The sequence below is a fragment of the Lagenorhynchus albirostris genome, chromosome 15 (assembly GCF_949774975.1).
Source record: "Lagenorhynchus albirostris chromosome 15, mLagAlb1.1, whole genome shotgun sequence".
NCBI classification, from domain to species: Eukaryota; Metazoa; Chordata; class Mammalia; order Artiodactyla; family Delphinidae; genus Lagenorhynchus; species Lagenorhynchus albirostris.
In genome coordinates this window covers 80,590,147-80,614,006 of record NC_083109.1, presented here as the reverse complement: position 1 = coordinate 80,614,006, position 23,860 = coordinate 80,590,147, and the positions used below count along the sequence as shown (strand labels likewise).

At 53.5% G+C, this 23,860-nt stretch overlaps 3 protein-coding genes across 4 annotated transcripts; 1 reads left to right on the top strand and 2 right to left on the bottom strand.

Moving 5' to 3' along the window:
- The first annotated feature begins 214 nt into the window (after nt 1–214).
- On the top strand, nt 215–18,390 carry ZNHIT1 (zinc finger HIT-type containing 1). 2 transcript variants are annotated; one of them, XR_009535006.1, is made up of 8 exons: nt 215–594; nt 7,336–7,506; nt 7,959–8,038; nt 8,162–8,331; nt 8,426–8,645; nt 11,739–11,799; nt 14,724–14,837; nt 17,864–18,390. XR_009535006.1 is itself a non-coding variant. In XM_060122125.1 (5 exons), exons 1-5 carry the CDS (start codon nt 573–575, stop codon nt 8,445–8,447), a joined length of 465 nt encoding a protein of 154 aa, XP_059978108.1. In that variant the 5' UTR covers nt 215–572; the 3' UTR covers nt 8,448–8,657. The 2 variants fall into 2 exon arrangements, 1 of the variants encoding a protein (XP_059978108.1); XM_060122125.1 differs by lacking the exons at nt 11,739–11,799; nt 14,724–14,837; nt 17,864–18,390 and having other exon boundaries at nt 8,426–8,657.
- On the bottom strand, nt 13,079–18,391 carry CLDN15 (claudin 15). Its single transcript, XM_060122124.1, has 5 exons — nt 17,881–18,391; nt 14,983–15,147; nt 13,893–13,974; nt 13,686–13,802; nt 13,079–13,604 (listed from the first exon to the last, which is right to left on the bottom strand). The coding sequence occupies exons 1-5, from the start codon at nt 18,095–18,097 to the stop codon at nt 13,478–13,480; spliced, it is 708 nt and encodes a 235-aa protein (XP_059978107.1). The 5' UTR covers nt 18,098–18,391; the 3' UTR covers nt 13,079–13,477.
- Nucleotides 18,392–20,144: 1,753 nt separating this feature from the next.
- On the bottom strand, nt 20,145–23,860 carry FIS1 (fission, mitochondrial 1). Its single transcript, XM_060124012.1, has 5 exons — nt 23,702–23,860; nt 22,717–22,849; nt 21,287–21,363; nt 20,794–20,899; nt 20,145–20,458 (listed from the first exon to the last, which is right to left on the bottom strand). The coding sequence occupies exons 1-5, from the start codon at nt 23,744–23,746 to the stop codon at nt 20,361–20,363; spliced, it is 459 nt and encodes a 152-aa protein (XP_059979995.1). The 5' UTR covers nt 23,747–23,860; the 3' UTR covers nt 20,145–20,360.

Below are 23,860 nucleotides of genomic sequence, written 5' to 3'. Positions count from 1 at the left end.
ATGCGGAGGCGGGTCTTTGCCACAACCCTGCCTCGAGCAGCCGGGCGGAAGACCCAGAAAGAAGCGGTGGGGACGCGCGGAGCGGGTTTGACGGCAGGGAGGGAGAAGGCCGAGGAGTCTGCGGCCCCAAGGGATCTGGGGGTTGAGGTTTAGGCAGAGGGTCACCGGGGACCTCTGGGATTGCCCACTGAAGCCAAGTTCTTTGGTACTCCGGCCCATCATCTTCACTGCCCAGGGGAGAAGCTCCATGGGATGCCTTTGTGATGACTGTATCTTCAGACAGACCCAAGGAAAATGACGTTTCTTGAAAGATCACTGGCAACATCTCTTTAAAATGACCCATTTCGAGGGTCCCGCAAAATACACAACTACACCGAGGTCGGCAGTAGTTTTGCCCGTATAAAATATGGCGGAAAGCTTTCTGGTCTCTAAGGAAACATTACGTAGTCAAAGCGGTGGATTACACTGCGCACGCGTAGGGGCACGCGCCACAGGAAGTCGTGATGACCCAACCACAGCGCGTGATTTAGAACGCGTGCGCAGTAGGCTCAGCTGGCGGCTGTGTTGTGAAAATGGTGGAGAAGAAAACTTCGGGTATGTGAGCCCCTGGCTCTTGGCCCCCTATCCTCCTCTAAAATCGAATCTGGCCTAGGATTCCCTCAACCAGTTATTAGTCTTAAATTCCTACCCAGGACCTCGGGTCCTGACGTCGGGGCAGACCCCCAAACCATCCGTTCACGTTTTATTCATGCCTGCTGCAAGCCGGGCCCTGGGGATGGAGAAAGAAAAAAATATCCTTAGCATCCAAGAACTGGCTTTCCGGGAGCTGGGCAGACGCGCAGACTTACCACGGCATTTCAGAGTGATACGTGCTATGGTAGAGGGATGCAGCGTGCCTGGGCTTGGGGAGGAGTGGCATCCAACCCAGCTTCTGGGAAGGAGGGGACTGGAGGGAAGGAAAACGCTTGGATTGAGTCCTGAAAGTCACAGTTTCGCTCAGTGCAGGTGCGTGGGGACTCCTTCCCTGCAGCGGGAACCGCACCTGCCAAGGTAGGAGAGCAAGAAAAAGCAAATCGCTTAGGAAGCCAAGTTCACAGTTCTGGGGCTTGCAGAGGAGAGAGGCTGGAAGGCTAGGAAAAGGTACCCTTGAAAGGCACTGTATACACTGCTGAAGAGTTTGAACTCTCTGGAGAGGGCGGTGGAGAGCCATCAAGGTCTTTTAAGGCAGGGGAGTGACCCAGACAAATTTATCTCTTAGAAAGGGAGTTCAGCTTCAATGCGGAGGATGGATTGGAGCGACTAGAGCTGCGCCGTCCAATAGAAATTTCTGGGATGATGGGAATGTTCTTAATCAGCACTATTCAGTATGGCAGCCAGTAGCCACATGTGGCTATTGAGCGCTTGAAATGTGGCAAGATTGAGAAACTGAATTTAAAATTTTATGTATCTTAATTAATTACATCTTTTTTTTTTTTTTTTTTGGTGGTACTGCTGTGGCCTCTCCCATTGTGGAGCACAGGCTCCGGACGCGCAGGCCCAGCTACCATGGCTCACGGGTCCGGGCACGAACCCGTATCCCCTGCATTGGCAGGCGGACTCTCAACCGCTGCGCCACCAGGGAAGCCCAATTAATTACATCTTAATTAATCTACATGTAAATTTCAGTAGCCTCATGTGACTAGTGGCTGCTCTATTGTGTAGTGCAGGTTCAGAGATTGGAAGGCCAGTTAGGAAGCTGTTGAGGAATCCAGATAAAAAGAGATGAGGGTCAGAACACTCTGCCAGATTGACTTGTAATAAATACAGTCATGTCATCTTTAAACCCCTCACTGGATCTCCATCACCCTCACCATAAAATCCCCAAATCCAAATTCCTTTATTTTATTATTTTTTTAATGTTTTAATTTATTTGGTTGCGCTGGGTCTTAGTTGCAGCAGGCGGGCCCCTTAGTTGTGGCATGTGAACTCTTAGTTGCAGCATGCATGTGGGATCTAGTTCCCTGACCAGGGATCGAACGCGGGCTCCCTGCATTGGGAGCTCGGAGTCTTATCCAGTGGACCACCAGGGAAGTCCCAAAGCCAAATTCCTTTAGATACTTAAAGGTAAGATTCTTAATGGTCTGCCTAACTTCATATCCCCATCCCCCCCCACACACACATACTTTATGTACCAGCCATACAGAACTTTAAAAAATTTATTGAAGGCACTGCAGTCTTTCATCCAGGCCTTCCCTCATGCTGGTACCAAGGCCTAAGACACCCCACCCCCATCCCAATCAGGCTAACTTCTATTCTTTCCTCTGGAAAATCTTCCTGACTGACTACCCCAAGCCCCGGTTATGTGTTTCTGTCATGTGCTTTGTAGTACTTTGTACTTCCCTGTCCTAGCATGTACTATCCTGTACTGTGCTTGTTTATTTGATCATTTATATTCCCCACCTGACTGTAAGCTCTGGTTGTATTCCCAGAACCGCCTGGTACTTGGAAGGGAGGCAGTATAGTACAGCGCTGAAGAGGATCTTTTTTGATGCTGGGCAGTTCTGGGTTTGAATTCTGACCCAGGTGCTTATTAATAGCTGTGTAAACTTTGGACAGGTTTCTTAACCTCTGAACTCCAGTAAACTGGGGATGATAATGATACCTATTTCATAAGGTTGACGTAAAGATTAAAGAATTCCATTTATGCAAAGAGCTTAGTACAGGCAGATCTCAGAGATATGCAGGTTTGGTTCTAAACCACTGCAATAAAGCAAATATCGCAATAAAGTGAGTCACAAATTTTTTTATTTCCCAGTGCATATAAAAATTATGTTTAGGGACTTCCCTGGCTATCCGGCGGTTAAGACTCCACGCTTCCACTGCAGGGGGCATGGGTTCAATCCCTGGTCGGGGAACTAAGATTCCACATGCTGCTCGGCGCGGCCAAAAGAAATCTTTTTTATTTTTACGTTATAGTCAGTTAAGTGTGCAATAACATTATGTCTTTTAAAAATGTACATGCCTTAATTTAAAAGTACTTTATTGCTAAGAAATGCTAGCCATTGTGTGAGACTTCAGCGCGTTGTAACTTCTTTTGCTGGTGGAGGGTCTTGCCTCAGTGTGGATGGCTGCTGACTGATCAGGGTGATGGTTACTGAAGGCTGGGGTGGCTGTGGCAGTCGCTTAAAGTAAGACAGCAGTGACGTTTGCCACATTGATTGACTCTTCCTGTCGTGAAGGTTTTCTCTGTAGCCTGCAATGCTGTTTGATAGCGTTTTACCCAGAGTAGAACTTCTTTCAAAATTGGAATCAATCCTCTCAGCCTGTCACTGCTTTATCAACTAAGTTATATAATATTCTATTTTTTAAAAGTCTTTGTTTTTTCCTTTCCTTTCCTTTCCCTTTCTTTCTCCTCCCTCCCTCCCTCCCTTCCTTCCGTCTGTCCCCACACAGCTTGCAGAATCTTAGTTCCTCAGCTAGGGATTGAACCCTGGCCCACTGCAATGGGAGCTCATAGTCCTAACCCCTGGACTGCCAGGGAATTCCCTGTTATGTGATACTGTGAATCATTTGTTGTTGTTTCAACAATCCTCACACATCTTCACCACGAGTAGATTTTATCTCAAGATAAAATCTAATCTTATCTTTCTTGGGCTTCCCTGGTGGTGCAGTGGTTGAGAGTCCGCCTGCCGATGCAGGGGACATGGGTTCGTGCCCCTAGTCCGCGGAGCGGCTAGGCCCGTGAGTCATGGCCGTTGAGCCTGCGCGTCTGGAGCCTGTGCTCTGCAGTGGGAGAGGCCGCAGCGGTGAGAGGCCCGCGTACCGCAAAAAAAAAAAAAGAAAAGAAACCACTTTCTTGGCTCATCCAGAAGAAGCAACTCCTCATCCATGAGTTTTATCATGAGATTTCAGCAATTCAGTCACATCTTCAGGCTCCCGTTCTAATTATAGTTCTCTTGCTGTTTCCACCACATCTGCAGTTACTTCCACTGAAGTCTTGAATCCCTCAAAGTCATCCATGAGGGTCGGAATCAACTTCTTCCAAACTCCTGTTAATGTTGACATTTTGACCTCTTCCCATGAATCACAAATGTTCTTCATGTCATCTGGAATGGTGAATCCTTTCCAGAAGGTTTTCAATTGACTCTGCCCAGCTCCATCAGAGGAATCATTATCTATGACAGCTATAGCCTTATGAACTATATTTCTTAGATAATAAGACTTGAAAGTCGAAATTACTCCTTAACCCATGGGCTGCAGAATGGATATTGTGTTAGCAGGCGTGAAAACAACATTGATCTTGTTGTACATCTCCATTAGAGCTCTTGGGTGAGCAAGTGCATTGTCAATGAGCAGTAATATTTTGAAAAGTATCTTTTTTTTCTGAGAAGTAGGTATCAACAATGGACTTCAAATATTCGGTAAACTATGTTGTAAACAAATGTGCTGCCATCCAGGCTTTGTTTTTCCATTTATAGAGCACAGGCAGAATAGATCTAGCCTAATTCTTAAGGGCCCTAGGATGTTCAGAAGGGTAAGTGAGCATTGGCTTCAACTTAAAGTTACCAGCTAGCTGCTTTAGCCCCTAACAAGAGAGTCATCCTATCCTTTGAAGCTTTGAAGCCAGGCATTGACTTCTCCTCTCTAGCTATGAAAGTCCTGGATGGCTTCTTCTAATAGAAGGCAGTTTTGTCTACATTGGAAGTCTGTTGTTTAGTGTTGCCACCTTCATTAATTATCTTAGGTAGATCTTCTGATTTTTTTTTTTTTTTTTTTGGCTGTGCTGCGCAGCTTGCGGGATCTTAGTTCCTCAGTCAGGGATCGAACCCGGGCCCACAGCAGTGAAAGCGCACAGTCCTAACCACTGGACCACCAGGGAATTCCCTTAGTTAGAGCTTCTGAATAACTTACTGTAGCTTCTACAACAGCACTTTCAAAAAATATATTTATTTATTTATTTGGCTGTGCTGGGTCTTTAATTGCGGCATGCGAACTCTTAGTTGCAGCATGTGGGATCTAGTTCCCTGCCCAGGGATCGAACCCAGGCTCCCTGCATTGGGAGTGTGGAGTCTTAGCCACAGGACGCCAGGGAAGTCCCTCTACCTCAGCACTTGCTGCTTCAACTTGCACTTTTATGTTATGGAGACGGCTTCTTTCCTATTTAAAAAAAAATTTTTTTTTTTAAATAAATTTACTTATTTATTTATTTATTTTTAGCTGCGTTGGGTCTTTGTTGCTGCGCACGGGCTTTCTCTGGTTACAGCGAGTGGGGGCTACTCTTCATCGCGGTGCGTGGGCTTCTCATTGAGGTGGCTTCTCTTATTGCGGAGCACGGGCTCTAGGCACACGGGCTTCAGTAGTTGTAGCGCGCAGGCTCAGTAGTTGTGGCTCGTGGGCTCTAGAGCGCAAGCTCAGTAGTTGCGGCGCACGAGCTTAGTTGCTCCGCGGCATGTGGGATCTTCCCGGACCAGGGATCGAACCCATGTCCCCTGCATTGGCAGGTGGATTCTTAACCACTCCGCCACCCGGGAAGTCCCTGGCTTCTTTCCTCAAACCTCATGAACCAACCTCTGCTCGCTTCACACTTTGTTTCTGCTGCTTTCTCACCTCTCTCAGCCCTTGTAGAATTGAAGAGAGTTAGGGCCTTGCTCTGTATTAGGCTTTGGATTAAGGGAATGTTGTGGCTGGTTTGATCTTCTATCCAGACCACTAAATCTTTCTCCATATGAGCAGTAAGGCTGTTTTGCTTCCTTGTCATTCAGGTGTTGACTGAACTAGCACTTTTAATTTTCTTCAAGAACTTTTCCTTTGCATTCACAACTTAGCTGTTTGGTGCAAGAGGCCTAGCTTTTGGCCTGTCTCAGCTTCTGACATGCCTTCCTCACTAAGCATAATCATTTCTAGCTTTTGATTTAAAGTGAGAGACATGTAGCTCTTCCTTTCACTTGAACACTTAGAGGCCACTGTAAGGTTATTAATTGGCCTGATTTCAATATTGTTGGGTCTCAGGGAATCGGGAAGCCCGAGGACAGGGAGAGAGACTTGGGTCAGCCGACTGCCAGAGCAGTCAGAACACACACACATTTATCAGTCAAGTTTGCCGTCTTGTATGGGCGCAATTTGTGATGCCCGAAAACAATTACAATAGTAACATCAAAGATCACTGGTCACGGATCACCATAACGAAGATAATAATAATGAAAACGTGTGAAATATTGCAAGAATTACTAAAATGTGACATATAGACACAGTCTCAGGCTATGGAGAGCTCAAGCAAACACACTGGATTTGGCCCTAGATGGTCACTGGTGTCCTGAGTGTGAGTGGTTCCCATTGAATGGAAGTTGGTTTGCCAGGGGTTGGTTAGGAGTGGATGGGAGGTAAGGAAATAAGACTTACCATGGACTGTGCTCTCAAAGCAGAGTAGGTATGAAGTTGGATAGACACGTGAGAGTTGATCAGGTTTTTCTATGGAGGGGAAAGTACCAGTTGAGTGGGAGGGGTTGAAGATGCGAGAGTCAGGGAGGACTCGAGCTAGAGGTAGAGGGTTTGGGTTCAGCAGTGGGACTTGGGGGTGCATCCACTTGGAATGGAGGGACGGGGGTACCCATGCAGTTATGATTGAGGGTAGGCTGATGGTTGAGCATCTCTCCATGGTGGCTCAGTTCCTTTTAGGTGGGAAATGAGATTGCTGAGTGTGAAGTCTGAGTGCATCAAGGTCCCAGTGGAGCCTGGAAGCCCCGAGTGTACTGTGGTCTCCGTCACCATGGTTGTGTGATTTCGGCCAGCAGTGAGAGGTCTCCAGGAGGCATTTCATTGGCTGGGTCTGGGATTGGGAGGAAAGGCTGGGGCCAAAAGGATAGAAAACAGGCATGAATGGGGACTTACCTGGTGGTCCAGTGGCTAAGAGTCCATGCTCCCAGTTCAGGGCGCCCAGGTTCGTTCCCTGGTCAAGGAACTGGATGCTGCATGCCTTAACTAAGAGTTCACATGCCGCAACTAAGAATCCCGCATGCCACAACTAAAGGTCCCACATGCAACAATGAAGATCCTGCGTGCCGCAACTAAGACCCAGCGCAGGCGAATAAATAAATAAGTAAATAAATAAATATTTTTTTAAAAAGAAAACAGGCATGAGTGACTGAAACGGCAGCCTTAGGTAGCTGGGAAGGAAGCAGCCAGAGTGGGTGATATATTGGGAGAAGATACAGGGGCCAAGGGCTGGGGGACTAGGATGAGATCAGAGAGCTGTGCCTCCCCAACCCCTGGAAGTCTTCCACACAGGGCCCAGAGCCAAGGCCGCCCCAGCTTCTCTCTTCTCTGACCCCATAACTCTTCTGGCCCCATCCCATCTAGTTCGCTCCCAGGACCCTGGACAGCGGCGGGTGCTGGACCGGGCGGCCCGGCAACGCCGCATCAACAGGCAGCTCGAGGCCTTGGAGAATGACAACTTCCAGGACGACCCCCACGCAGGGCTCCCCCAGCTCGGCAAGCGGCTGCCTCAGTTTGATGATGATGCAGACACTGGTGAGTCGGGTGGAGGAGGAAGCAGGGGCCAGGTGCCAGGAGACAAGGCTGCAGGAGGAGGGAAGAGCCTGCCCCGGTCAGGGTTTGTAAGGACATCAGGCTGGGGGATGGGTGATCCAGGAGCTCCTCTGGCTCCTTTGAGCCAGCTGCTCTCCCTTTCTGTGCTTCAGTTTCCTTTCCTGTATGTATCAATAGAATGAAGAAGCGGGAGCCGATGAGCTCTGAGATCCCTTGAGCTCGGACACAAATGAGCTCTAGATATAGGGAGGGTGGAGATGGAGGAAGGCTTGGCTTGGAGAAGTGGGGGGCAGGGAAGGGTGGTAGAGAGAGGCCGGCTTAGAACCCAGGTGGGCACCTGGGCAATGAATGGACATGGGGGATCGGAACGGTGAAGCAAAGAACCAGTGTCTTCCTTGGCACGTGCCAAGTAACTCATTGCTCTTGACCTCTAGGAAAGAAAAAGAAGAAAACTCGAGGTGATCATTTTAAACTTCGCTTCCGAAAAAACTTTCAGGCCTTGCTGGAGGAGCAGGTGAGAGGAGCTGGCTGGGGAGGACCCCACAGGGCAGGGATGCACCTGCAGACATCTTGGCCCCAGCAGGTGTTCCTGCAAGGGGACAGAGGGGTCACAGGGCCAGCCCCCTTGTCTCTGCAGAACCTGAGTGTGGCTGAGGGCCCCAACTACCTGACGGCCTGTGCAGGACCCCCATCCCGGCCCCAGCGCCCCTTCTGTGCTGTCTGTGGCTTCCCCTCCCCCTACACCTGTGTCAGCTGCGGCGCCCGGTACTGTACTGTGCGCTGCCTGGGCACCCACCAGGAGACCAGGTGAGAGGGGCCTCCCCCGGGTCCACACCCTCCCCCTCCTCCCCCCACAGCCTCCTGGACCCTCTGCTCATCCTGGGCCTCCTCTGCCTTGCAGGTGCCTGAAGTGGACTGTATGACCCTAGGCGTCCACAGAGAGGAAGGCCTTGCATCACCTGGCCTCGGAGAGGGCATCACCGAAAGGAAAGGCGCTCCCCCTGGACCAAGAGAGGAGCCCAACGAAGCTCGTGTCCTGTCCTCTAGGGAAGACCAGTCTTGCTCCCAGGGACTGTGGCAGGGCAGTGGGCCGAGCCCTCAGAGCGCTGTTGTAATAAAAGGTCTTGTGCGAGGAGCAGCCTGCCTGTGTGGTCCTGTGGGGTTTTGGGGGTGAGGCTGATGGGTCTCCTGTCTCTCGAACTCACTGCTCTGTGTCTTTTCCTACTCCCGCTGTCTGCCCCTCATGGTCCCTGACCGTGAAAGATTTTGTCCCATTCTCCTGCCACCCCCAGGTCTTTGCATTTCTTGGCTGCTTCTTTCTTTTCTTTATATGTATAAATTTATTTATTTATTTATTTATGGCCGCGTTGGGTCTTCATTGCTGTGCACCGGCTTTCTCTAGTTGCAGTGAGCAGGGGTTATTCTTCGTTGCGGTGGCTTCTCTTATTGCAGAGCACGGGCTCTAGAGCGCAGGCTCAGTAGTTGTGGCGCACGGGCTTAGTTGCTCTGCAGCATGTGGGATCTTCCCGGACCAGGGATTGAACCTGTGTCCCCTGCATTGGCAGGCGGACTCTCAACCACTGCGCCACCAGGGAAGCCCCTTGGCTGCTTTATGTCACTATTTGGGTTATTGATTTAGTTGTTTTTGTTTTTTTTTTAAATTTTGTTTCTATAGTTCCTCCGGGTATCTTTTGAGTACTGCTGGCTCCCAGGACTGGTTATGGGGAAGTGGAGTGAGGGGAGGGGTGGGGATGGGGGTATAGAAGGCGCCACAGAAGGCACCAGCACTGTCTTTGTCCTCTGGTTCTTAACCAGATGGGAGAGACTGGGACCTCATTCTTGGTGCTGCCTGTCTGAGGCAGCACTTGTCCTTAGGAAGCCCCTCTTACCAGGGGCTGTGGTGTGTGAAATTATTAGCAGCAGAGAGAACCCAGAAGTTTCTGGGAAGTGTCAGGAAGTTCATGGTATAGAGGCCCCTGTTCTCGGTGGCCCTAGGTGCTGTAACTTCTGTGCTATTAGAGCTTCTTACACCCACACCTTCTCTAAGTGGATTGCAAGCTGTGAGCTCTTAAGTGCCTTGGAGTTGCTGTCTTAAGGCCCCGTACCCTGTTGCAACATAGCCAACCAGGTGCTTAGGAAATATTTGTTGCACAAATTACTTCAGTAAGATATTAATGAGATCCAGCCAAGTTGGCGTTAAGGAACGTCTTAGGCTCTTCTCCCCACTACTGGGGACTTCCTTGGGGTTGGCCCAAATATTCCCAGTGTCTTCCTGAGGAGCTTCCTGCCCTTCCTCTGGAGACTTGGTTGGGCAAGTGGTGTTGGTGACATCTTCGTGTTCAGTGGTGGTGAGGACAGGGTTTAGAGACAGTCCTCAGTGTGGTGGTTTTGAAAAATGGCTGTAAAATTTTTTACTATCCTTTCATCAAAAGGTGGTGCTTGGTCCCCTTCCCCTGGGATCTGGGCAGGCTTATGAGTGCTTGGACCAGTAGAAAATGGTAGAAGAGCGATCACATGACACTCAAGGCAAGGTGGTAGAAGGCAGTGCAGCTTCTGCCTTGTCCCCAGGACACTTGCTTTGGGAGCCTGCGGCTACCATGTAAGAAATACAACCATCCTGAAGCTGCCATGCTGTGAGGAAGCCCAGGCTACACCCAGAGGCCACGTGCAGGTCCTCCCATTGACGGGTCCGGCTGAGCCAAGCCTTCAAGCCATCCCAGCCCAGGCTTCCATCATAGGAGTGAAGATGCTTCCTGATGATTCCAACCCCCAGACATCAAGTTACCCTCAACCATTTGAGTCTTCCTAGCCATGTCCTCAACATCGTGGAGCAGACACTGGCTGTCTCTGCTGTGTCCTGTCTAAATTCCTGACTTGCAGAATCTCTGTGTATAATAAAATGGTTTATGCCTTTGAGCCTTGGGATGGTTGGTTATACAGCAATAGTAACTGGGACATCAGGAATTCAGTCTGCTGGCTGCGAACTCTTGGCCTAGATTAATTATCTTGCTCTCAGGAAGGGAAACTTTCCTAGATCCTAACCTTTCTATTTTTCTCTCCACCGAGAAGTATCGTCAAGAAAGTAAATAGAATTCCCTGGTGGTCCCATGGTTAGGACTCGGTGCTTTTGCTGCCGGGGCCCTGGGTTCGATCCCTGGTTGGGGAACTAAGATCCCACAAGCCACAGGCATGGCCAAAAAAAAAAAAGGCCATTTCTGGGCTGAGAAACACCTTCTGTGCTGCACTGTGATCACCTGCGTCGGAATTCCTGTCAGATTTCCACTGAGTCAGCACAATCTCTTTGGTTTATTTCCTAAATTTACTGACTTTGTTTCCTATTTTGTTGCTATAAAAAGAATCACAGAGGTTCTGCTTGCTGTAAGATTTGTCTACTCAGTGACACACTCAGTCTTCCCCCACTGACCTTGATAGGACAGAGCCAGACCCCAGGGGCTCCTGATGCTCTGATGCTGATTGGGTCCCCAAGTCATTCATTGAACTTCTCTAGGAAAGATCTCCAGAACCCCATTTGAAACCTTAACTCCTCAAGGGAAACCTTGAGCAATTTTTGCCACCTCCTGTGTACTAGTGGAGACTTGGTCCCCACCTTGGGAAACACCTTGGTCTTTGGGGAATCTACACTATGCCAAAGCTTCTAGAGGCTAGAAGCTTCTAGATCCAGTGTCATGTGGTAGGGCAGCACAGACCCTTCCTGGGCCCGCAGGGGCAGAAGAGGTTAATGCTAGGATCTGGAAGGCTGAAGACTGGGGCGCTCCCACCTAAAGACCTCAATGAGCTTTAAATTTAATTGACAAGGATTAGGGACTTCCCTGGTGGTGCGGTGGTTAAGACTCTGCACTCCCAACGCAGGGGGCCTGGGTTCAGTCCCTGGTTAGGGAACTAGATCCCACATGCATGCCACAACTAGGAGTTTGCATGCCACAACTAAGGAGCCCATGTGCTGCAACTAAGGAGCCCATGAGCTGCAACTAAGGAGCCCACTTGCCGCAACTAAGACCTGGCACAACTAACTAACTAACTAAAATATTAATAATAATAATAATTGACATGGATTAGTTTGGAGAGCCAGGGATTCTGGGAAACAGGCATTTGGGTCTTCAGTCTCAGCCCTTGGGCCCACTACTTACTAATTACTGTACTACCAATTATTACTAGCTTGGACAGGTCACTTTGCCTCTTTGACTCTGTTACAGCCACCTCCCAGAAATTGTGAGGATTAAATGAGACTGTACCAAGCCCAGTGCCTGGCGTCTGGTAAGTACTCAGCTGTTGACATCATTGCCCAAGACCTAAAGCAGTTTGTTGCTGAGTTTCTCATAGCTAGTTCCTCAAAAACTGGAAGATTCCTGGAGTAGCCTTAGCACCTTGCCTATTACATGGTAACTAGCTGTCTGCATTTCTGTTTGCTCCCAGCCTGTGAGTTCTCTGAGGGCAGGGCCCCGGTCTTGCTGCTGTAGCTTCTAGCAAAGAAGAAAATAGTGTTGAAAACGGTACATGTGTCTATGAGTCTGTTTCTGTTTTGTAGATAGTTCATTTGTGCCTTATTTTATTGTTTTTTTTTGTTTGTTTTTTGTGGTTTTTTTCGGTACGCGGGCCTCTCACTGCTGGGGCCTCTCCCGCTGCGGAGCACAGGCTCCGGACATGCAGGCTCAGTGGCCATGGCTCACGGGCCCAGCCGCTCCGCGGCATGTGGGATCTTCCCGGACCAGGGCACGAACCCATGTCCCCTGCATCGGCAGGCAGACTCTCAACCACTGCTCCACCAGGGAAGCCCTGGAAGTTATTATTTTTTAAAATAAATTTATTTATTTATTTATTTTTGGCTGAGTTGGGTCTTTGTTGCTGCGCACGGGCTTTCTCTAGTTGCGGCGAGTGGGGGCTACTCTTCATTGTGGTGCGCAGGCTTCTCATTGCGGTGGCTTCTCTTGTTGTGGAGCACGGGCTCTAGGCACGCGGGCTTCAGTAGTTGTGGCTCGTGGGCTGTAGAGCGCAGGCTTAGTAGTTGTGGCGCACAGGCTTAGCTGCTCCGCGGCATGTGGGATCTTCCCGGACCGTGGCTTGAACCCGTGTCCCCTGCATTAGCAGGCGGATTCTTAACTGCGTCACCAGGGAAGTCCCTCTGGAAGTTATTGAACCGTCCTCAGAAAACTGTACTTGCACCAGGCCTGGTTGATTTGACACAGTTTCAAAGGGCTTGTCAGTTTCTGATATCCACTCTCAGGCCCAGGTAAAGAAACTCTGCTCTAGACCAACTGTCTCCTTGTACAGCTGTGAGAAAGGTCTGGCCAGAGGGTATCTCTGCTATTCCGGTTCCTAGAGCTGGATATTCCTTATCTGCTCCTTGATGGCCCTTATCGGTAGTTGTGACAGTGCCACAGTCTAGAAATCACCTGCCACTCCTCGCCTCTTCTGCTGGATGGGACAGTCCAAAGGCGATGGAGAGGAGAACAGGTGACAGCCTGGGGTCCAGGAACTGAGGCGGCACCCAGGGTCCCTTGCTGGGCCAGCTGCCTCATGACACCTTCAACCCCTGAACAGTTCGCAATACAAATTTATTTATGCAAGTATTTATACAGACCACAAACACTCGGGGACGCCTCCGCCCCCTTAACGGCCCAGAACCCAGACTCAGAAGGTTAAGAGGGGTCCAGCCTCAGGGGCCAGAGGTGAGTTCTCAGGAAGCTTGTTCTTGGCCTGAGAGGATCCAGGGGGCCAGACGAAAGAGGCGTGACCAGGGCGGAGCTCCAACAGGGAAGGCGGAGCCTGAGGTCAGAGCTGGGCGCGGCTTCCGGGCACGGGGCGGGGCCTGAAGCGTGGCTTGGCCCTGAGCTTGTTACCGCGAGCAGGGTCCTGCGCCTGCAGCCCCGGGTTTACGGGGACCCCTCTCCACTGGGGGCAGTGGGAAGGGAATGGGGTCCACAGGCCAGGCCACCTACACGTAAGCGTTTTTCCCGTACTTGCCAAAGCTGCTGTCGCCTTCTTCATCCGAGGCCGAGGTGGGCAGGCGGGCAGCGAGGCTTTTGGCGGGCATTGCCGGGGCCTTGTACGGAAGCCGGATGCTGGCAGGGGAGAGAACCCGGGTCAGAGGGAGATGCAGCCCTCGCCCCGCGCCCCGCCCCTCGCGGCACGCCCTCCCTTACCTGGCGCCTTGGTCCTGGTTCCGAGAGCCGCAGCAGTTGGAGAAGAGGCAGATGCCACCCAGGATGGCGAGCAGGGAGGCGCTCCAGCCCAGGTAGAGGGCGGGGCCCAGCTCGTACCTGGGGACAAGGACGATGAGCAGGTGGTGCTAGCTCAGGGTGGGGCAGAGGCCCACCCACTACCCCCGTGGGTGGGGCTCCCACACTCACTTGGTTCCGGGGTACAAGGGGTCGAAAAAGTCCCGGGTGATGTGGAAGGCGTACCAGGAGATGGTCACAATCCCACAGACACCTGGGGGAGAGAGAGGAGAACCGCACTAGGCCCTGTGGAGGAAGGGCGGCCCGGAGAGCAGGACGTGGGCCTCAAGTCCAAGAGCAAGTTTCACTGGATCCCTTTCGTTTCCCCTCTCCAGCTCATGACTCTTCCGTTTCCTATGTTTCCTACGTCAACTGCAGGCTGCTCGATCCAGCCCCCAGGACCCTACCGCAGCCCACCTCTCCTGTGGTCTCCACTCTGCTCCTCAGCCCCTCTTCCCCCTGTTTATCCCCGATCTGCCCTGGCATTCCTACCTCTAGCGCCTGGACCACAGTTTCCTCGCTGGGAATCTGCTCATCCAAGTCCTCCCCATCCTCAAAAGCCCAAGCAGTCTTCCCCATCAGCCCTGCCTGCCCTGACCCCCCTTTCCTTGGCTTCCTAGAGCCCTCAGCGCTGTGCCAGGTCTTCACCGCTCGGTGCATGAAGGCCTGAAGCCAGCCGGGCCCCCGGACAATAGGTCCAGCCTGGCCGCCCCCTGGGGCTTGTCTTCCAGCAAGCCACCTGGCCTTTCTGAGCCTGTTTCCACATCTGGAGCACAGGACAAGACCTGCCCTGCCTCACAGGCTTGTTGTGAGCTGATGTGTGCAGAAATGTTTTGCAAATTGAAAAGGGATGGTGACTCACATGGTACTGTTATTGTGTACAGCGTGTGTGTGTGTGTGTGTGTGTGTGTGTGCGCGCGTGCGCGCGCGCACGCATGTCCTAACTCTGGTCTTCCCATCCAGGCTGTAAGCTCTGGAGGGCAGAAACTCTCACCTTTGGAGTCCCTCCCACTGCCTGGCTCCTAGTGCGGGCTCAAGAAACATTGCTGATGGACTGATTTGTAACCAAGGGATCTGGTGAGTATGGGTGAGAGTGGGGTGAGCTGGGAGAGAGGGCAGGTGTCAATGCAAAGGGGAAGGTGAGGCAACCCTGCAGTCTGGGCCACGGGCCACCCCACCCCCACCACGGCACAGTGTCCCCCCATCACTTGCCCCCAATTACCAGCCAGTATGTTTAGGGCCCCTGCGGTGGCTGCCAGCTTGGTTTTCCTGGAGGGCTCCAGATCCCCAATGTTCGTGCAGCGCAGCCCCACCATGCCTAGGAAGAGGCCCAGGAAGCCCAGGAAGATGGCGGTGATCATGAGCGCGCGGCAGGCCTGGATGTACCCTAGGGAGGTGGGACACAGCCATGGGTCCCGGAGCCGGCCCCTTCCCCTCCATCTGCTCTCCCGGCTACGACAGGCAGCCCCTTATACAATCTGCTCAGGCCTCAGTCCCTAAAAGCCCTCAAGTCCTCTCCCTGTCCTTCAGGCCCCATCCAGACTAAGGGGTCAGGCCGAGGGGTCACACGCCCCTCCATCCCAGGAGCTCACCTCAGTGCCAACGAGGCTCAGCGCCGCCTTACCCTCCCGCCTGCGCAGGCGCACTTCGCCTCTACCTCCATTACAGGGCTTCTCCTTGGCGCCACTGACACTTTGGCCGGATAATGCTTTGTTCTGGGGGCATTCTCTGCATTGTAGGACGTTTAGCAGCATCCTTGGCCTCTGCCCACTAGGCACCAGTAGCAATCCCCCCAAACAGGACAATCAAAATGTTTAGACATCGTCAAAAAATCACCCCTGGTTGAGAACCGCCGTGCTCTGCTGGGTATTACAGACACTGCACCCAAGCACCCCCTCCCTCTCCCCACATCTACTAGGTCCCATTTAGTGCCCAGCGCAGTGCCCGACATCCTGAACTGAGCCTCTTCCTGGAGTGACCGATAGGGGGCAGCAGTGACCTATGGGTCACTGGGTAAAGGGCAGTTTCTTATCTGGAACGTGGGATACCTGGGCCTAGGACCAATCCAGGTCAGTCTAGCGCACATGCTTTCAGTGCCTGTTTCCCCTTTCTCAAACTCCAAGAAAAAGGCTGCTCCCTTTCTGGCCCCCCCTTCCTCCTTCTCTGTCTTTGATAGTTGCCAAGCACTCCCAAGGACCTTGCACCCCTTTACCGGGTGGGGCAGTGCCACCTGTGTTGAAGGGGAAAGGCTGGGTCCCTGCCAGGAGGATGTGAAGCGGCCCAGAGTTGGGGAGCAGGGAAGAGCGACAGAGTTCTCTGGGAGCATTTTCTTATTCCCAGCCGCTCCTTCCGGAGTTCCCACCTTCTCCCCATCCATCCAGCCAGCCATCCCCACCTGGGGCAGACCAGCTCCGGATCCTCAGGTAGCTCTCGTAGACAAAGAGAGATTATTGAAGGGCCCATAAGAGCATGGGCTGGGTGGCTGCGAGGTGAATAATTGATAGGATCCTTCCCAGGACCAGAACCAGCCTGGGAAGGAAGTATCAGCGGGCTCGTGATACACACGAGTCTGGATTCCAGCCCCCCTACCACCTGTGTGGCTCTGGGCAGGACACCTTGCAGTCTTCCAGCTTCTGGAAGATGAGGTTACTAACACTGCCAACAGCGGGGCTGTTATCAGCACTGAAATGGCGCATGTGAAGCGTGCGGCACAATGCCTGGAACCTCAGCCTGGGCAGCTGCGCTCTCTGCCCTCCCGCTCAGCACACCCTCGCACCCCTGTCTTTCATTGTCTTTCGTGCACACTCACGAGAGGTTTCAAGCAGCAGCCCAAGTTGGGGCCCCTCCTTACACCATGGTGTGGTTGAGGGGTAAGTCAGGGGGTGGCCAGGGCTGCTGAGTGGCTGCCGCCAATGTCTGTTCTGGCCACCCAGCGTTCTGGGTGTCTGGCCCAGACTGTACTCAACTTTTACAGAGGGCTTTTTTTTGGGGGGGGGGCGGGCATCCTGGTTGGGATGAGAGCATGAAGCCCCTGTAGCTGCCTCAGGAGATTCTGGTAATAGTGGGGGCACGAGAGACCCACCTGGACTCCCTAACGGCTCAGAGCACCTTTGACATACACGGGGGCGATTTCGTGGCATGCTGACCTCGGCTCTTTCCCCTACCACCTGGCCCCTGCAGCAGGGGGCCTGGAAAAGCATGACGCCTTGTGAGCACCCAGTGAGGGCACGGGAGCTGCACTGCACAGGGCTTCTTGTCATCCCCTCTTGGCCTGGCGAGGGGCCGACTGAAGGACTCCTGGGGGACAATGCGGGTGCTACTCATAGGTGAGCAGGGAGCAGGACGATGCTTCAGCCACCACGGAGGAACTTTCTGGGCCAAAAGAGCTGTAGGCTCCAGCCCGCCAAGAAGCTCAAAAAAGTACGTTGACCCAAGAACCCCAAGCACATACACACACACACCCCTGCTTACAGTGGACACTGAGATGTGCAAGAGGACTCCCTTTAAAACAGTCCTTTAGAACTCACCATGGAGGTGAGACCAATGCTCCAGTGGAAGCCTGGCGAAGCTACTGAGACTTTTAAGTATCTCACCCCCCAAGAATCCAAGATGAGGTTTCCTCTTCACCCCACGAGCCCCAGCACTCCCACCCTGAAACTGAAATGCTGAATTTGATTGAGCGAATATAGATGCTCACATCACATTAACATTTTGCGCATTTTATCGCATATAATCCTCACGACCACCCGGTGAACCAGTGCCATTATGACCGTAATCTTACAGATGGGTCAAATGCAGCTCATTTTGTCACCTGCCCGGGGCACAGAGCTAGTCAAAGGCAGGTGCTGAAGCCGGCACTCTGGCCCCAGTGCCTGCACTTGTAGCCACAAAGACAGAGGGTCAAGTCAGAGCAGGGGGCCACGTGTGGTGAGGCCTCCACCGCAGTTCCAGAGGGCTGCCCCCGGCACTCCCGGCTTCAGGAACCCAGGTCTCCCAGCTGGATTGGGCCTCCCGTATCTGTATGGCGCCCAAGGTCAGACTGCAGGCAGCACCCACCCTTGCCGGGGTCTCTCCAACCTCCCGCCTCCCTCTGCTCCCCTCAGCTCTCCCCACCCCGTACCAGAGAGGGCCAGCATGGACGGAAACTCCCAGCAGTTGTAGACTCCAAGGGAGTCGGTGGCACAGCTGTACCAGAGGTTCTCGAAGATGGTGCTGGTGGTGATGACGTTCCCGTGCACGGTGGACACTCGCCAGCTGCTGTGTGTCAGGGTCACCCCTAGCATCAGCAGCCCCAGGGCTGCGATGAAGAAGCCGAAGATCTCCACAGCCACCGACATGGTGGGACACAGGCCCCGGGGGGAGCCTGGGGCCCCAGAGAAGGGGAGGGGCTGAGCCCCAGGGGAACTTGAAGGGGCTTTGGCTAAGGACGGCGGTTAAGGCAGGCTGGGGAGAGAGAGGGAGGCAGCCTGCAGCCTCTGCCTCTTCCTTGGCCCAGGTCTGTCTCTGGTTGGTCTCTTCCCTCTCTCTGGGTCTCTCCGCTTCCCTGCAGGTCGGTCAGAGGAGTGAGACAAGAGTGCACGGCAGCTGTTGAAGAGGAGATGGACGGAATAAACGAAACGGGCCAAAAGTCCACCCCTCCCCCCCGTCTCTGGGCTGCCCTGGGCTCCCCGCCCCACGAGGGTGTGGGGAGAGGACTTACCGGGGAGGGACTAACGGATGCCGCCAAGGCAGGGTTCCCACGGGAGGCACTGGGAGCTGAGGGGAAGCATCCGCCTCTGACTCAGCTTTAATCGGGGGCCAGAGAATGGAGTAAGAGGGACAAGAGACAGAGACGGAGACTGACCACAGGCAGGTCCCCTGCACCTTTCAGTGGGGAAGGGCCAAGGGAGCGGAGCCACCTTCTCTGAATGTTGGTGAGAACAATTCAGGAAACTCAAAGAGCTAGGGCTTGAGGCGTTGAGTCTCCAAGGAAGATGAAGGTTGAAAAAGGGAATGGGGAATCTGGGAGAAACCCATGGCTCTGGAATCCAACCAACCTGGATTCAAACCAGGTCCCATCATTTACCAAAGGAATGTGGGCATGAAGTTTGAGCCCCTTGAGCTTGTTTCCGATTCTGTGAACTAGAACTACTACTTCTCACTTCATAAGAATCGTGACTACAGATCAAAGCTCCCCGCAAGTATGAATCGCTCGATACTCGACACTTGGTGAATGCCCTGGGTCTGGGTGCCCAAGGGCCAGGGTGAGGCCAAAGGAGGTTGCTTTCCCCCAAACTTCAACTTCCTGAACTTGAAGGTCCCCCCTTGTCGGGATGATCTTTGACTCTCGGCAAGAAGCTTGATCTTGCTGCTAAGGGGCCTCAAGGGGGATAAATCACAAGCCCAGGACGTGATCCTCTGATAAACTAGAAAGCAAAGAGTTATCAGAACTGTCACCAGCTCTATTAATTATGAGAGATTAGAAACCTCTGGGTCCCCACCCCAAACCGAGGCTGAGCACCTGTCCCGGCACAGACGGTCTCAGTTCCCGCCCCAAGGCCACGGCTGGGGCAGCTCTGGTTCTCTTCTGGCAGGTGAGGCTGGGGCCCGTCCTACACCCAGGCGGTCACATGGGCATCACTGCGCTGAGGTGTAGTCCCCCATCCCCTCCTCCCCGTGTCAGGCTCCTCTGTGCTCCCCCGGGCGCCTCCGCCCCAATCCCCCCCAAGCTGGGCTGAGGAACGAGAAGTATGCAGTGAAGCAATGCAGTGAAGCAAGGCAGGCCCGTGCTGAGCCTGGCACTGGCCAGGTGTTGGGCAAAGCAGGCTGTGTGGGGACTGGGTCCCGACCTTCCTTCTGCAACTGGGATGTCCTGGGTTCCTGTCCTCTCCCAAGACCTCTGCCGACTCCACGCCAAATGCCCATTTCCTTCCCCCAACCAGTGGCCCCTCTCCTCTAAGGAGTGGGATGGGGGGGAGGAAGGGGAGGGCGCAGGAAGACAAAGGGAGGGAAGGGTGGAGGTTTTGGAGGAAACTGAGTGGGGGCCCCCCTGGTGTGGAAAACTCCACACGCTGAGAGGCAGCTGAGTGGGTCAGAGGAGATGGTGTCCCTTCAGCTCTGCCCTTTCCGCCTCTGGTCACTGCTTTTTCTCAGGATTCTACATCCGGGCACAGGGCACGCCCCTATGCTGCCTGCCACTGCTCAAGGACGTGGCTGGGCTGGGCTGGGCGGGGTGGGGGGGGCGGAGAGGAAGCGTGTAGGGTCTGGGCAGCTCAGTGGACAAAGGAGAACCCCACACCAGCCTGGGGGGCAGGAGTAGGAGGGCACAGAGCAGGGAAGGCCCATGCATGACCCCCACCCCTGGGCCCAACAGAACCTGCCCCTTCCTCAACACAGACACAGAGGTTCCCAAGCCAAAGCCCAATTTTATTTACACTCATCCCAAAACACATGATTTGGGGCTAGGGGACAGGTCCCAGGGGAGAGGAGGTTGAAGGTCACAGAGGACAGTGACAGGTGCAGAAGAAGAAAGGGACGGTGAGGATGGGTGGGCCTCTCTTCCAGTGTCCTCCATGGGCTCCACGTGTCTGTCCCCAGGCAGAGGCAGAGACGCCGTCTCGTTCAGGATTTGGACTTGGATACAGCAAGTCCGATGAGTCCAGCCAGTCCCGCCACGCCCAGAGCCATGCCTCCAACAATGGCCATGCCCACTAGACCATCTGGGGAGAGGAAAAGGGAGACCGTCACGAGTCCAAAAACCTAGTCCCCGCAGGGACCTCGGCCACCATCTTGCTGCCCGCCGCTCCTCAACAGAGGATGTGCCTCTGTATCTGGAGTCATGGGGTGAGGGACCCCTGAGGGATGGAGAAAGAAGGGGGTTTGGAGAGGAACTGCTTGGAAAGCACCATCTGAATAGAGACCAGAGGGCCCAGGCACGAGGGAAGGAGGAGGACTTAACAGTTGAGAGGCACCTGGGGATGCTGGGGGCCAGGGAGACACGAGGGTGGGGAGTGGACAGAGATGGAGGGAGAAGGGCAGAGAGGACGGCCTTCACCTTTCTTCATGGCCTTGTCGATGAGCTGTTCCAGTTCCTTGGCCTGGTTGTTCTGCGGCTCTGTCTGCAGCAGCCCTCGCACATACTTTAGGGCTTTTTCATATTCCTACACTCAGGGAGAATGACACACCCCCCTCAGAATTCTATCCCTCCTCCTACCCATCAGAAGGGCCTTCCCTCCGCTGGCCCCAGGGCTCTTCCCTCTACCTCCACCCCCTCCCTCCCTCCAGCCCCACCCAGTGGAGTAGAGTCCACAAACCACCCCAACTGTGTGGGGTTGATAAGCCAAGGGAGATAACAGCCCAAGGCTTGGGGCTGCACCCCACTGCTGACGTCACACTGCTCCCCACACCCTCGGCACCGGATCCTCTGTCTCTCACCTTCCCTCAGCATCCTGCTATCACCCTGCACCTCTGTGACGTGGGAGAGAGAGACGAGAGGGAGCTCGGCCACCCAGGCGGGGTGGAGGGGCTGAAGGAGCTCTCCGCCTTACCTTGAGCCGGTAGTTGCCCACAGCCAGGTAGAAGACATAATCCCGCTGCTCCTCTTTGCTCCCTTTGGGCAGCAGCTCTAGGGAGGGGGGGAGGGAAGAGGGTAAAAACCCCTTCTCTCCCTTCCTAGTGCCTGTGTCCCAGAGACCCCCTCCACTCCCTGAATACCTATAAGATCCTGGGAGAAAGTCACTGTCCTGAGCCTCCATTTCGGCTCCGGTCACTCCGGGCTTCCCAGCCAGAGCTCTGGGGCAGCATGAACCCCAGCTGCCCCAATGCCCCAGTATCCACACCCCGGTATCAACACTACAGTCAACTTTGGTTCATCCAAGTGAACTGAAAGGAAATCAAGGCACCAGAGAAGCCAAAAGGCATCTCTACTCAGCTGTGGCATCTGCTGTGTATTTTAACTGCAGCAGCTTGCTGACCAGAATTGTGTTCAAAGTCAGTTTGCGCTCCTTCCCCCTTTAAAAAAACAGCTCCAAACTCACCTTCAGTCACCCCTCCCTGAAAGACCCCACCTGACTCTTAGTTCAGTGACTTCCCAGAGGCTCATGTGTTCAGTTGTACTCTGCATTAGAATTTGCTGCTAAGTGGTTTTGCAGGTGTTTACACATCTTCCCAAGTGTCTGTACTGTCTCCTCAACTAGACTGGCAATGTTTAGAGACCAATTCTACAGCTGTGCCCTGCTCTAGAGGAAACCTGAGAAATAGACAAATGGAGGCGGAGATGATTTGCATTAAGGAAGAGTCTTACTTTTATGGATTTGCAACAGGCATCCTTGGCTAGTACAGTGCTTGCTTATACACCATTACTTGACCAAGAGAAAGGGGGTACAGAGAAATTTAAAGGTCAAGTATTGTGGCCTCTGAAAAATGGTGACCCATCCAAAACCAGCAGCAAATAGGATTCTGATCATAAAAGCACCATGTGCTCACAGGTTTTGGGAACCGTCTTCTGTACTTCTTCCACACCCACCCCCCCCACAAAAGGTTTTCAACAAAAGCTGCTAAATAAGCAACACGGTGGGGGTGGGGGGCAAAGAGCATGGGACTGGGACACACAAGCAGGAGCTTCTAGTCCCAATTCAGCCATAAATCAACCAGCTGTGTGACCCGAGACAAGTCACTTTCCTTACGTCTAGACTACCAGATCACCAAAGTCCAGTGGGGACTGACATGCTATGACTCTGTCTGGCAAAACCATCATCGATGAGCTGGCAAGCCAAAAGTACAGTGGAAGTCAGGCTAAGTATAGCCCTTATTTTACAGTGCGTTTACTGGTAAATAACTGTGAGGTGACTGCACTGTGAGGTCCCATGCTGAAAAAGGATCCCCGAACTTGAGATGGAGGGAGTGAGCCAGGCCAACAGTGGTTGAGGACGATGGCAGTTGGGAAGGGGAGAGCTGGGGAGCCAGCCTAGCACCTCACCCTCCAGCAGAGCAAGGCCTTTACGGATGTCATCGTTGTATTTGCTTCGCACCAGGCACCAGGCATATTCAAACTGCGTGCTCTTGGACACTGAGCCTGCTGCCTTCTCAGACTGAAATTTCTTTTCAAACTTCTGCCATAGGAGAGGAGAGGAGTCATTTAGAGGTGAAGGGAGCAAGCCACACTGTAGCAGGACCTGGGTGTCCCTTTCCCCGTTACTCTGCATCTTCCCCTCTGCCACATTTCCCTTGCGGGTCTTGGGGTCTGGTACCCCAGGTTCTGCCATCTCCATCGCTGGGACCCAGGCATTCTGCTTCTTAGTGGCGGGCTGTCTTGGCCCCCTTCTGCTTCCCTCCCCCTAGTGGTACCGACTGGAGATGCCACCTGCTGGCGGCTCCAGGCACCGCTCCCGGAGCAGCTGACCCCGAAAGGCTGAACAGTAAACACGCTGTCAGAACTGCTCAACAACAGCCCACGCGGTCCCTCGTCGGAGACTGCTTCTCCCATCCCCACCCTGCCGGTCTGGACCCTTTCTTATCTGAAAAACGGGAATAAAAATAGTGCCTACCTCCTACTAGAGCTACAAAGATTGAGATCTCCCCTGAAAGGTCATTAGCACCGTGCCGGACTGTGACTAATATATGAAAGTTTAAGGTGGTCACTGTGTTCCCCCTGCCACTTTAGGAGCACTCAAAATCGGGTGCCCGCACCCCGACCTCCTAGCTCCTGCATGCACTCAGCACCCGTCAAACTCCAGGCCCCCAGGCTGAGGCGTGGTGGCGCAGGAAACTACATCTCCCATTAGCCTTTGGGGCAAAGTGGAACCTCTGGGCAGGAGCCGGACGCTGCAGGGGCTGCCGGGAGCCGTAGTTCGACTTCCCTAGGCAAAGCTGATGCTGGGAAGAGGGTTTGGCCCCTACCCGGGCTCTCCTCAGGGCCCGCCCTTCCGAATCTTCCTTTTCCCTCCCTCAGGGCCGGGCCTCACCAGTAGGTCCTCCACAGACACCAACTCGTTCAGCACGGCCTCCATGGCCGCCGGCCCCGCAATGCTCACAACTCAGACGCTACTGTGCCACCTTCTCCATGGCCCACTGACCGGGGCGGAGAGTCACTTCCGGCGCCCGGCGGAAGCGGGATCGCCCTC